This window comes from Oryza sativa, chromosome 12, assembly GCF_034140825.1.
Source record: "Oryza sativa Japonica Group chromosome 12, ASM3414082v1".
In the NCBI taxonomy this organism is placed as follows: domain Eukaryota; kingdom Viridiplantae; phylum Streptophyta; class Magnoliopsida; order Poales; family Poaceae; genus Oryza; species Oryza sativa.
Window position 1 is genome coordinate 24,220,078 of NC_089046.1, and position 14,677 is coordinate 24,234,754.

The 14,677-nt window shown below is 42.2% G+C and overlaps 1 protein-coding gene and 1 long non-coding RNA gene across 2 annotated transcripts; both read left to right on the forward strand.

Annotated features, from left to right (window-relative positions):
• Nucleotides 1–393: 393 nt before the first annotated feature.
• Nucleotides 394–1,089, forward strand: LOC9267903 (uncharacterized). Its single transcript, XM_015764110.3, has one exon. The coding sequence runs from the start codon at nt 459–461 to the stop codon at nt 909–911; it is 453 nt and encodes a 150-aa protein (XP_015619596.1). The 5' UTR covers nt 394–458; the 3' UTR covers nt 912–1,089.
• Nucleotides 1,090–4,361: 3,272 nt separating this feature from the next.
• Nucleotides 4,362–6,196, forward strand: LOC136354630 (uncharacterized). Its single transcript, XR_010738186.1, has 3 exons — nt 4,362–4,538; nt 5,319–5,363; nt 5,957–6,196. It is a non-coding gene; the product is annotated as an uncharacterized lncRNA (long non-coding RNA).
• Nucleotides 6,197–14,677: the final 8,481 nt, after the last annotated feature.

Here is a 14,677-nt window from a genome sequence, read left to right on the forward strand (position 1 = left end):
ATATGAGCATATACGTCTGTACTGTGACTGTGTTTCATGAAAAAAAACTGACAATATATAACTTCATAAACTTACTCATTAATTAGTAGCACTAACTAATTACCCTATTCGTTTCAGGTTACAAGACGTTTTGATTTTTGATTTTGATCAAGGTCAAACTATTTCAAATTTAATCAAGTTGTAAAAATAATAATAATATTTTTAACTCAACATAAATTTATTATGAAAATATATTCGATTATTGATTTAATAAAACTAATTTAGTATTATAAATATTATTATATTTGTGTTTGTGTATAAACTTAATTAAATTTAAAGTAGTTTGACCTATGACCAAATCAAAACATCTTTGTAACCTCAAACGGAGGGAGTAACATTATGTGTGCGTATATATATAAGCACGCGCCCAAAGTGCCCGGAGAGAAACTGGATCGAGCGCCGCCAGGACGACGACGATAATGCTCGGGAGCGACCGGCGACCGGCCGGCCTCGTGGCGCAGCTGCTCCTCATCACCCTCGCCGCCCTTCTCATCCTCCTCCTCACCACCGTGGCCGCGGCGGCGCCGGCGGCCGGCGGCGGGTACAGCGCCAGGGTGGTCATCGTCGCCGGGAAGAAGAGCAGCGGCAGCGGCGCCACCGCCACCGCTCACCGCCGCGTCGTCGTCGACGATCTCGCCGGCATGATGGCGGCGGCGCTGGGGCGGCAACGCCTGGAGGACGTGGTGGCGCCGGAGGAGGAGCTCCTCATCCCGGGCGGTCTCGTGGTTGGTGCGGGCGGCGGCGGGGGCGGCTACGGCGCCTTGGAGGCGAACCAGCCGGCGTGCCCCCGCGGCGGCTGCGCCGGCAAGCAGCCAGGAGGGGCGTACACCCGGCCGTGCACGTACGGCAACACCTGCTTCCGGCCAAGCTAAGCCATGGCTGCATTTGCAAAAGATAATTAGCAGCTGCAAGCACACATATCTGCCTGGTGCCTGCTAGCTCGATTTGTGATAATTGCATGCATGTATTAATTAATTATTTACTCCACATGCCTGTATTATTATGTACTCCCTCTATTTCAGGTAATAGGCCGTTTTTATTTTGATCAAAGTCATATTATTTTAAGTTTAAGTTTGATCAATTAATTTTATCGAAAAAATAGTAACGTTTTTAACTTAAGACAAATTTATTATGAAAATATATTTAATTATTGATTGATATTGTAAATATTACTAAATTACTGATAAACTTTGTCTAGGCACGTTCTTGATCCCTAGGCCGCCATTCTGTTTAGCCACCAAGCAGCGCACAACACACTGCAAGTATCTTCGTCATAACCATAGGAAAGCTGAGTTTTTCGAGCGTTTCTATTGTTCCTTTCTGTAGCGGGACTGTTCTGCGTAGGACAGTATTTTGGGAATCGGACTGCATTGGTCGACATTCGGCGAATTTCGTTCATTTTGGTGCAGCTTCAGACAAGTCTATTGACCTCCCACTTTCACCCACCATATATATACTTTTTATAAAAGAGAATAGCTAGTGATGGTGGTGGTTTTGCTACCAACATTACTACCAATTCCCAACTTTTAAAATAAATAAATAAATGATATTTAGGGCTAGAGAGTCCATATGTCAACTACTTTCATCAGTTTTTAATTTTTGTGGGAAGGAAAAAACAGTGTGAGCTAAAAATGTCCACATATGAGTAACAAATATCTACAACAATTAAGATATGATAATAACATGGTAATGTTAATTTTCTTCACGGACAATATGCTAGTTTTTCTTAATGCTTATTAGAAATTTGGCTCAAAGGTAGCCATTTTTCCCTGAAATTTCTGAATTTTGCCAATTTTGATGGGGCCTTTTTTTTTATTACTATTTCTTTGTGTTTGATCGATGCACCGGGAAAGTGTTTCAATTTCTTTGAGAAGATATCCCCTTATTTCTTGCATGCATGTCATCTAAATAGTAATAAATTTTTTTAAAAAAATGATAAGATAGATTAATATAAAATATATCACTCCACAAATATGTAAGTTCAAATTTAGCTTCTACAAGTTGGAACAAAAATAACAAATATAATTGTGAAGTTAATTTGTTCTTTTTTCTGTGAAAGTTGAATTTAGTCTTGCATGTTTGTGTAATGATATAATTTCTATTAATCCATATTATTAAATTGCATCAAACTTTTTTTATAACTATTTAGATGATACTCCCTCCGTACCCGTAAAGGAAATCGTTTAGGACAATGTTTAAATCAAACCTTGAAAATATAAATCATGAATAACCCTCAATTGAAAATATAAAAATTATATGAATAGATTTGTCTTTGAAAAATACTTTCATAAAAGTATACATATATCACTTTTCAATAAATATTTTTATAAAAATAAGGAGTCAAAATTATGTTTTGAAGACTGTGTCGCTGTTCTAAACAACTTACTTTACGAGTACGGAGAGAGTATAGCAGAAATGAGGGATGTCCATCCAGGGATGAAAATCCAATTCCCAATGCACCCAAATGGAGTATACTGCTAGTTAGTCACGGACTCACATGTCTGTTGTTGGCACTTGGAGACATTTTGTAAGACAGCAACAACTTAACCTCCAATAATTGTTCTACTCCAAGCGTTCACAGCTACTACCACCATAAGCTCGCTCGCGCAATTAGTATATCGATCGGCCAGAGGAGGAAAAAATATATAAAGCGCGGGTGCACGATGCGCCGCCGCGTCGTCCCGGCGGCGGCGGCCGTTTCCGCCCAGCTGGCAGCCGCCCTCCTCCTCCTCCTCCTCCTCCACGCCGTCACCGTCGTCGTCGTCGCCGGCGGCGGCGGCAGCGAAGTGGCCGTCGACAGGTACGCGGCTGCAGGCGCGATGCTGCTGCTTCCGCGGCGGCGGCGGCAGCAGCTGGAGGACGAGGTGGTGTTCCCGGCGGCGATGGCGGTCGTCGGAGCTGAGCAGCTGCAGCAGGGCGGGTCCTTCAGCGGGCTCACGGCGAACAAGCAAGTCTGCCTGCAGGGTCACTCGTGCGCCGCGTTCGCCATGCCCTACACCGGCCATGGCTGCATCTACAGAAATAATTGCAAGCAGTAAGCTAGCTTGCTATAGAGCTATCGATCTTATCATGTAGTATACTATAATATTGTTTATATAGTTGTTTAATTACTCATTATAATTGATTGTTGTAATTGAATCTCAATGTACCATGGACTGTACTAGTACTACTACTTGTCATATCACGCTCGTACCATGGAGCATCTTTATGGTACCGCTAGGTACCAAAACACATCTAACCGTTAAGTCTGGGATGGGTAGGATCGGGAGAGAAAAGATGAGAAAGGGTTCAAGTCATTGTTCCTAGCGACGATAGAGTTGACGTCCAGGCGGCGGTAGCGCAAGGGTCCAGATTGAAGTCGCGGCGCCGGAGGAGGAACATGGCGGCGACGGGAGAGGGACACGGCGGCAGCTCTCCCCTTCCACTGAATTATCCCATTCTTCCTCTTTCTCCACGCCCCCGGCTCTCCCCTTCCACCCGCACATGGATCAGGGGCGGCGTGGCCTATCTAAGCTCGTCGTTGTTACCGCGCCCTCCTTCGTTGTCGCGCCACCACCATCGCCATTGGCTCTCCCCTTGCAGTTGTCCCCCCCCCCCCCCCCCACCTCAGCAGATGGAGTTGTAGCCAAGAGAATCAGTGGCCTCCCTATAAAGTGCACCCAACACTGCCGCCCTCTCCAGCCCGGCCTCAAGCACCCGCTTACACCGTTTGTTGTCCTCAGGAAAATCAAGGTCATATATCACAATATCACGTATTGTTTCGTGATTGGGTGGTTTGCTCGGTTAATGCATTTGATGCACGCTCGAAATTAGAGCCGTTGCTTGACTTGTTTTTTATCTTTGTTCCGTACCATTCCCATGTATGTGTGCCAGGTGCGGGAGAGCCACGCAATCATAGTGTTTTCTTAAGTAGAGTTAGATTAGATTATATATGTGTATGCATGTTAATTAATTAGCAACAGCAAGTTAGGCATCTCGATCGTCTCTATCATCTTCATCGATCACACTACAAATGGCCAGCTAGCCCCACATATATATGGAGTAATGTGCTATAGCTCGATCTCCTTAATTAAGTATTTAAGTGTAATACCCCGTATATTAAAAGATATTTAGTTTTTTTAGTTTGGGTTAACTTGTTAAAATAAAGATGTTAACAGAAATAAATAAAAGAAAAATATCTTTAGAAGTGGGCCAACATGAGAAGGCCCATAAACCCAGCCCATTAGTTCTCCCTAAAACCAAGAGAGAGGGGAACCGACTCCCACCTCCCCTCATAGTGCCGCCACCCCTCTCCCTGGCCGGCGCCTCCTTCCTCCCCTTCTCCTATGTTCGCATCTCTCCCCTCTACAACAAATTGCCCTCCCTAGATCTCCACCTTCATAGCTTGGATCAAAAAGCGAAATAGAAAAATGGAACGAGGAGGAGGAGAGGAGTAAAAGGAGGGATTAGATCAGAGTCTCCCCTATTGTCTCCTCACAAGTTCTCTAAAGAAATTATAGGTGAGGTTTTTCCCCTTGTTATATCAGTTGTTCTAGGGTGGTTTTAGTGGTTTAATTTGTGGATAAGGAAGGTTAGAGAAGGAGTTTTGTTTGTTGTGGTTCGAATTGGCTGTTCTGCATGTTGGCAGATTTACAGTGTTTCGGTTTTTTGAAGTTTCGGAGAGCTAAATGATATTTTCTGCGAAAGTGTATAACTAGAAAGTTGTAGATAATATTTATATCTATCTTCTGACCGAAGGGCGCGATTTTATCTCAAGTGGTTTAGACGATACGAATTTTTGAGTATAACTGTTGTTTTTATGCCATAATCTGGATAGTAGTAGATTGAACTGTTTTTGGATGGGCTAAACAGTGGAACAGCCAAGACTCCTATAGACAAAGTTGTAGAGATTTTTCTTAGCTTTCCATATTGGTAAAGTACACTCTGATTGGGCAAGTAGAACTCCAGTTATGATTGTTTTAGTGCGGATAGTCTGAATTTTCTGGACAGATTGTGAAGCCTGCTTTCAAGCGCAAATTAGACCATTTTAATGGCATAATAAAAATATAATTTCCACATAAGAGTTGTAGGCATTGTTCTGTAGATTTCCAAAATATATTTATTTGCGGTCATAGCCTTTTCATATTTCAAGATATAAAGGTTTGAAGCAACAATATTGTTTATAGTGCAAGCGGCGTTCCTTGTTATTGCGTTTTGATAGGATGGGGCAGTAGGTTCACCTTTTTCATTGTTTTATATGCATGTTTGAATGTGTTTGCTGAGGTTTTATTTGTGATTAGGTGGTGGTCCTTCAGATCGTGTATGATACCAACCCTTCATTGAAGGCAAGTGCATGACGAACTAAGTGTGTGATTGATGGATTGTTTGCTCTATCTATTTATTTCCGATATATTTCTATGTGACATGTGACCGCTTATATTCATATTGTTATTCGCGCCATTTAGGTTTTCATGTTTATCCTATGTTTACGATGTTATTCTTGTTTCAATATTCCGGATTCTGGTTCTGGGTAAATAATTCAAGTTCCCTGTTTGCCATGAATGTGCAATATGGTTTCAATTTGGTTCTTTGATTCCGGTTTCAATTATTCAAGTACCATGCGTAGTCATGGGAGTGCAATTTGGTTCTTTATTCAAGTTCCTGTGGGTAAGCGTTGATCACGCTTACTCGGCTTTGCCGGCAAATGCTAGGATGTATTCACTATTGTCCGGGATGGAAACTACTATTTTAATTCATGCCTGCCCGGGATGGGAACTACTATCTTCTTTGACTTGGTGTTTGAAAATGTGTTTCCTATTAAAGAAAGAAAGCCTTCTGTTTACGCTTTATTGTCAATAATGTGTATATGTGTTTTCTAGCTCCATATTGTACTTGTTGAGTATTTTTATACTCACTATTGTGTTTTAATTGGTTTTAGGTACATATTGAGACCGACATGCATGGGCGGGAAGTAGCACCCTTATATACACATTTATCTGTATACTATCAAACTATATTGCTTAGGTCCATAATGATACTTAAACTATATCATGGTTCGGTCTTGTAATAATCTTTTAGATTTTTAATAGTTTCTTCCCCATGGATTATAAGGATGGATCGTATTGTGGGAATGATATTGTTATTAGTTTAACTTATAATTGCCTGTCGTGGATGTCCATATTTACAGGGGAGACTCTGCCAAAATTTCTAATAATTTTGGGAGTTAGCGGTTTGAGTGTATGTTTGGTGTGGCACTCTAGGTACGTGGTTACCTGGGGTGTTACATTAAGTCAAGCAGGTTTTCGCCCGGAACAGTGAGTCCGATTCAACCGCTTGGTATAGGATGGTTTCGCCCTCAATGAACAAACGTGGTGGAGCGATTGGATACGGATCGAGTGTAGGACAACGTACAAGAATTTCTACAGGAATACTTGCGTATTTTTTTAAGTAGACTAGAAAAGATGTTTGTGCGTTGTAAGGGGTAGGGCCAATTTAATTTATACATATATGTCAGTAGATAAATAATCATAGCTCATTATTTTATTTATTCATGTGCTTATCCGAATAAGTTATTATCAAATAAAAGACTATTTATGTGCAAATCTTTTATATACATATTCTTAGCGACTCAAAAGCAAATGCTTTAAAATAAAGTACAATAAGAAAACCAAAAATTCAAATTCAAAATTAAGTTCTAAAATTTAAACTTTGGCTTATAGGAATAAGCATAAGCCAAATAACGAGACTTCAAACACGAGCTCGAATTGTCGTCCAGCTTTACTTCAAATCGGGCAAGAAATGATGATGGACGGAATCAGCAGCTTCGATCATCCTTTATTTCAGTTGGCATATTCTTTTTGAAAGTAAAATTGATTCTTATGGATTATTTGTAACGGTATCCTGATAATATGTACGAGCATGTGTGGAGACTAACTTGAAATCATGCTAACATGTCTAAGGAATCGTGCCATGTAATACGAATAGAATCGGATGATCTATGCAAAACGACGTACGTGATATCCGCACGAACTCTGCAAGTTTCATTCGCTTGTGACGGAGCGTGGGGCTCCTCACCGGGAGACCGCGCAGGCCCCCCTTTGCCGGTTCGGCCGGGGGCGCTGAGTGAGATTCTTCACCCTCGATCTATGGAACGTTCGCGAGAGAGCAAATGCACAAGACACGGGCGATGTATACAGGTTCGGGCCGCTGAGAAGCGTAATACCCTACTCCTGTGTTCTGGTGGATCTGTGTGTGAAGGAGTTACAGAGCAAATGGAGAGCAAGAGAGTTCAAGCTCTAGAATCCCTCTTTTTCCTTCTCCTCTGGTTCTTTTTCTCCCTCGATCTCCCCCTCTTCCTTCTCCTCTAGTTCTTTTTCTCTCTCCCCCCTCTTTTTTTCTCTTCTTAGGTGGGCAAAGTCCTCCTTTTATATCTCAAGGGGATACCACATGCACTACTTCTATCTACTCTTCTTTTGGGTGGGGACCCACCCTATCTTGACCAAATATTCACTCGCGCCTCCGCCTGGAAGCTAAATCACCGCTTGTCCTTGAGTGATGCCCAGCGCCGTCACTCGTCGGACACAGGGGATCACCCTGTCATTTCTTCATTAATGGGAGGAGATCTGCAATGGCCGCTGTCTGAATGACCCTCCGATGGGATGGGTCATACCTACCTCCACTCCGCCGGAAGCAGATGCAACGCGGGAGCACGGTTGTCTGCCGATGACGTGACCGGCATCAGCCCAGTCACAGACCGGTCATTCTTCTCCACCACGCGTCAGTTTAGCATGCCGCACATCTGCCCTTCTTCATACAGTGACTTCCTTGCAATGGTTGCGATGAAGCCTGGCATGAATCGAGCCGGGACTGACGTGCTAACTCCAGGAGTTACCACGCCGGCTCCAGCTAGGGACGAGTGCCAAGAGGCTCTCATCATTTCGACGGGACGGGGCGAGGCGTGTGACAGGCCGCCTGCTGCCACCTAACCCGCGATCTGACCGGTCTGTGACCGGTCACACACTGCGACCGGTCACGGACCGGATATGCGTGCGCCGTGCTGCATTAAATGCGGCGTGGCGCGCTTGTCCATTCCGCAATAAATGTGGTTTGGTGAGCGCCGCTGTGCCCACCTAACCCACACACGTGGCGCCAATACCACAGGGGGTCGGGGCGCCCCAGCCCTAGGGGCCGAAACAGGAGCGGCCCGACCCCTCGGGGAGACAGAGGAGGGGGTGGGCACGTCTCCCTCGGGCCCGACCCCCCGAGGGGGTCAGGCCACGTGGGTGACCGCGGCTGCCCAAGCCTCTAGTCATGATACTCCCGGTCCCATGTCACCGACAGCTTGGTATCCACATCGTACGGTCTCTGTTTCACAGTTTGCTCGTGGGTGCGACTTTGCAATGAATGTTACGCGTGACGGGAATCGGATACGGATTACGTACCATAGTTTTGACAAAAAAAACATTCAATTTTTGAATCGCTGGCGAGGGCGACGCAGTCCCACTCGGACATGTGGCAAGGCAAATTACACTCACGAGGGCATCGCAGGCCCAATCGGACATGTTGAAAATCACGAGAGCGAGGGTGTTGCGGGTCCAATCACAGCGGCGCACAAAGGCGCGTGTGGAAAACAGACTCTGTCGCGAGCCCAATCACTGCGTACGGCAAGGAGCGTGTGAAAAGATGCTGGCCCAATTAATTTGCGCGCGTCATAGCGGCGTAAGAAAAAAAGGAAATGATTTGACAGAAACATAAAATTAAAACCGATTCAAACACGGATGACGTACCAAAATTCCGATGAAAATATTTTCAATTTTCATAATAGTAGAGATACATTTTAATAAACCGTACCAATAAACACATTTTTTTCGCGAAGGCGCAAAAAGATTACACGTCAATATATATGTTAGAAAAAGAGAACAAAATTTGATTACACAACGCACACTGTCAAAAGGCCATTGCCAGGGGTCAAGAAAAAAAAACAGATAAAAAAAGATAAGATAAAGAAAAAAAAAACTCCTATCGTAAGGGAGGGTGGGGTAGGGTACCACTACACTCCGGCCTGCCTCCGGAGCGAAACGATGGAACCATATTCAGGAAGCTCGATCAGCCCTTCCATCGCTATTTATAGGAGTGATATCACACGCAGCAAAGTCGCGGCAGGACAGCAGCAAACCAGAACGGAAGCTAGCTAGTAGCAAGCAACGACGACGGGCCATCGAAATTGCTCATCGCCGGCCGGCGCGCGTGATGCGGCGGCTTGACCTGCCATCGCCGCCGCCGCGCGCTGTCGTGATCCTTGCGGCGGCCCTCGCCGCCGCCGTCGCCACCGGCGGCGTGGAGGCTGCAGGCAACATGTACGCGTCGTCTGCACGCGCGACCACCACCTCATCATCTTGGGGATCATACGCCGGCGGCGCCATGCACGGCGCCGAAATGGCGCTGGCGGCGGCGGCGGCGGTGGAGGACGAGGTGGCGCCGGAGTTCTTCCCGGTGGGCCTCGTCGTCGGCGACGGGCACGGCTCGTATTTCGACGGGCTGAAGAGGGATCAGCCTTTCTGCCCGCCGGACAAGACGTGCGCCGCCAACGGCGGCACGCCCTACACCCCCGGCTGCCTTACGATCTACCAATGCAACAATGGGCGGGGCTAGAACAGAATAGTGGAGGGTGCCACTTACTTAATTTACTTTACTTTATATTGAGTTTAAGCTGATACGGGTGTCTAATTTAGGGCCTGTTTGGCACAGCTCCAGCTCCAGCTCCACCCCTCCTGGAGCTGAAGCTCAGCCAAACAATTTCAGTTCCACCAAAACTAGGAGTGGAGTTGGGTGGAGCTCTCACAAAATGTACTAGAGTTGTGGAGCTGGGTTTAGACAACTCCACAACTCAACTCCTGGAGTTATATTTAGGAGTTGGAACTGTACCAAACAGGCCATTTGTATTAAGAGTGGTGCACACATAATAAAAATAAATTAGGTACAGCTAAAAAATTTTCTTAACCGAGTTCCTGGGCACCCCCTAATATATACTCTACCTCCACCCCTCACAATGGCGGAGGTTGAGCCCAAATTCAAGAGGAGGCCAGATACTATAGTGAAAACTAGCAAACCTCAACATTTTAAGTGCTCAGTTGGAAATCTCCCCTTTCTCCAAAACCGATCGTGATACTGCTGAGGCATGACGAGACTTGCATGTGGATCAAATAAAATCTGAAAGAAAAGTTGGTTATATAGATTGTAATGCTATGAATATATACAAACGTGCAAGTCAGAGGGTGTCTTAATTTCTGCTAAAACTCTTAAAAAACACTTATATTTTGAAAAAAAAATAAAAGGAGCATACGGTCCCTTTGAAGACACCCTCTGAAAATCCTGCATGTGCGTTGTGCAGGTCTGTGAGAACTAAGCAGCCATTGGAAGCAACTCTATATAGTTCCCTTTTTATTGAGAGAACTCTATAAACTATATAGGGTGTGTTTACTTCACATTAAAATTAGAAGTTTGGTTGAAATTGGAACGATGTGACGGAAAAGTTGAAAGTTTGTATGTGTAGGAAAGTTTTGATGTGATAAAAAAGTTGGAAGTTTGAAGAAAAATTTTGCAACTAAACACAACGATAGTTGATATATGTATATCTTTAGCCCTAAAGTAAATGCTATTTGCTAGTGCACTAAAGCCCTAAGCAAAATGGCTAATTGATGACAAGGCTGGCCACTCCTGCTAGATGGTCCAAAGGAGCTTGAGATCGAGCTTGTTAATGGAAGCCATGAAGTCGATCGTACTGTAGCCACTAGCTTGTATGCGCCAGTCCTGTGTCATGCATAAGTCAGCCAAGTGCAGTAATCCTTAACAGAGTCTTAATTATACTCCCTCATTCCCTAAATGTTTAACACCGTTGACTTTTTTAAATATGTTTGACCGTTCGTCTTATTCAAAAACTTTTATGAAATGTGTAAAACTATACGTATACATAAAAGTATGTTTAACAATAAATCAAATAATAGGAAAAAATAATAATTACTTAAATTTTTTAAATAAGACGAACGGTCAAACATTTTTAAAAAGTCAATGGCGTTAAATATTTTGGGATGGAGGGAGTAGATTGGAAGATTAATTAAACTGGATTTGGCAGAGGCGGTTCCTGTTTAACTTCAGTATTTCTTTTTTTCTAGACCAAGTCACACTGGAGGGGAGTTTAATTTCAGCAGTTCAGCATAAGACCCCATGCAGTTTTCAGAGTTTCAGTTTCGATCGGTGTTTGATGTTGTTCCAATGTTCTTGTCTGGAATCCAAGTAATAATTGACTATAGCTCGATTAAGGTTCAAAAACTAAGTAAAATACATTAAGTGGAAATCAATCACCAAGATTAATTTGGTCCAATCGTTTGTTGGTACCACACACATTCCATATGCACAAGGGGCATGCCAGTCTTATATTAACTTTTGTAGAAGCTAGACAGCTAGTGGCTCCGGTAGTTCAAGTGTAGCACTCGCAAATATGATCATCATCATCGCCACAAAATTATTTATCGTGCGCTGCCACTGGTGATCAGGGCATGATCGAAGCATGGGGCATGGATTTTAAACGCCCCACGGGATGTCTCTTTGCTCTTTACGTGTTATTTAAATAGTTATAAGAAAAATTAGTAGTATAGATTAATATGTGATATATCACTCTATAATCATACAAGCTAAAAGTCGACTTCTACAATTTACAATAAAAAGATAAATTAAATTATAACTAGTTAACGTATATTTGTAGTTAAATTTGTTTCTTTTTGCAACTTGTATAATTTAATTTGATTTTTTTATGTTTGTAGAGTTATCTATTATATAGTATTAATTTATGTTGTTAATTTTTTTTGAAAAAATATATAACCATTTGAAAACAATCCCCAAGAATAGTTTCTCTTGACGCATGCTTATGCATTGCTTAGGTAATTAAGCAAGCTGCACCGGCAAGAAGCATGGGGAGGCCTACACCCAGTCGTGCGCGTACAGGAGCGGCATTGACGCCAAGCTCATGCAGGGGCAGAGCTATAATAAAATGGAGGGGTTCCAGTCGTTTGCTTTACTCTCGTTTAAATCAAATTTAGCTTAATACGAGTGAAGTTTAAACTAACAGGGTATATATGGTAAAAATAGATAAACTATAGTTAATATTTTTTTAACCAGGTTCCTGGACACCCCCAGCTATACATAGCTCCGCCCCTGTGCTCATGCTCACTTCACGTGTACTCCCTTCGTAAAAAAAAATGTCCAACCTAGATTAAGATGATATAACCTAATACAATGAATCTGAACAACCATCTGTTCACATTCATTGTATATATCATATCTTATTTAAGTTAGGTTTTTTTTGACAGAGGGAGTAAGCACGTGCCATCATACGTGTGCCAATGTAATAAATGAGAGTGATGTTCATGTCAACTCTGGTCAAGTGTCTAAATTGTTTTAGAAACTAGATGATGTCCCGCGCTTTGCTGCGGGATATATGTTATATAATGGAGAAATGATGAAATGATTTGGATTGAAATATTATGAAAATGATTTGCGAATGGTGATTTAGCATGTGTATGTTTAGTTTTACAATGAAATAAATTGCTGATATGATTACTATATGCTTACATGTTGAGCTTTATGTATTTAATAGATTGATGTGGCATCCTTGCATGTAGGTTTTAGGAATGCTAATAAATACTATGCTTGCATGTTGAGCTTTATGTGCTTAGTGGTCATTAGGGCATGTACAACGGTCTTTATTAGTAGTCTCTCTCTATTGCCATACAAGTAAATTTGATGACATGGAAGAAAGAGAAATGAGTATAGTTGTTATGCATGACAACAGCTCAGAGTCGACTCTTAGCATTTATTAGAGCAAATTTTATTGCATGGTGGTGAAAGGAAGGAAAGAAGAGTAAGAAAAAATATTTGAATACATTAATGATTAGAGACCATACTGTCTCTAACTGTTGTAGGATGCTAGTCTTTAGATAACGTAGAGCTTATATCTGACTCTAACTTTGTACATGGCCTTAGCTTTATAGAAAGAATAGATGTTATGATATTTGGTAAAATATCTTGAGTTATCTAAATTTATAATAGAAATATTTAGATATCTAATATTTAAGGTATGAAATGTTGTATTATAACATACATGGATCGTAAAATTACCTAAAGTGATATCCTTAGATTGTCTCAACTTCATCCTCGTGTATTCTCGGGCCCTGTTCAATCGTTTCCTTTCAAGGCATGGTCGAATGGTTATATTGCTAGGATACTCCAATACAGTCGGTAGCATCGTGAAACAATATAGATGTTGTTAGTTCGTCCACAAATAGAAGTACCATATACAATTTTATTATGCAAGTTCCGTATACACCAACTAACATGGCGGGTTTCACTAAAACTTTGAGAGAATATTTTGCACGTACTTTCAATTTCAATAATATTACATCTATCTATAAAGTATAATTTCAATTTCATTATATTTTAGCAAGATAAAATTCTAATAGATATGTTACTTTTTTTATGGCTAAAACATAACAAATATGAAGTTGGTACTTAATTTATATGTGTATGCAATACTATTGAAAATACATGTATATTGTTTATATAATTTTTTATGATATATATTATCTGGTGGGTACATAGTGTGTAAATTTATGTGTATATACGATACATTCCCCCACAAATATAAGCATTTATATGAGCTTTAGCAGAGAATAATGTTTAGCATTTACTAGTAGGGGAAAATCCCACTCGAAATGTAGCATTTATAATAAAATGTAAGAAACAATGGCATATGATTTGATTCTGTTTTGTTTTGTCAGTTGATTTTCTCTCAATGTATCTATCTTCTTTCACTTCCCTCGGATGCTTGGCTATTATTTTTTATACTCTTTGGTGCTTTCATGTCCACGAGCCTCCCTAATTTCACCACCATCATCTTTAATTTATATGCCTTATCTCGCCTCACCTATCCCCCCTGTATCTGGCAGCTCATGTGCCACACGTCTACTAGCCACTCCGATGAATCGTCTCCGTCTCCAACATCGACTCAACGCACTCCTCTATCCCCATGGCAATGTTGGGCTATAGTGGCACCGCTGGTGCATAGCTGCCCACCGCTTGCTAGCCACTCCGACGAATCACCTCTGTCTCCAACATTGATCCAACGCACTCCTCCAGCCCCATGGTATTGGTGGGTTCTGGCGGCACCGCTAGTGCATCGCCATCCACTGCTAGTCGTCCCTTAAATCCCCACCCCCTCCCCGAAATTCAATGGCTAATGTAATTGACTGATGTTTTTTACAATTAACTGCTGAACAACAAAGGTAAAAATTTAAACGCTATAAATCTTATATTGCTGGATGAAGGGAGCAATATATAATAATAAATAAATATGAGAAAATTCGATTGGTAGCATAGGTATTGTCCGAGTAAAATAATAGCACAAGAAACTTGTTTCTTCGCCTGAAAGCACAGCTCTGTTAGAGATTTCTAAAATTTAGCACTTCCGTCCACTAAAAAGACCAAAAAGAAAACCCTTAGGTCAATTTCTTCTTCCTCCTCCTTCCAGTCCCTCACTGCATACCTCTTCCCCTGTTCATCGCTTGCCTCTTGTCTCTTATGCATGACCGAGACACCACGCATAGGC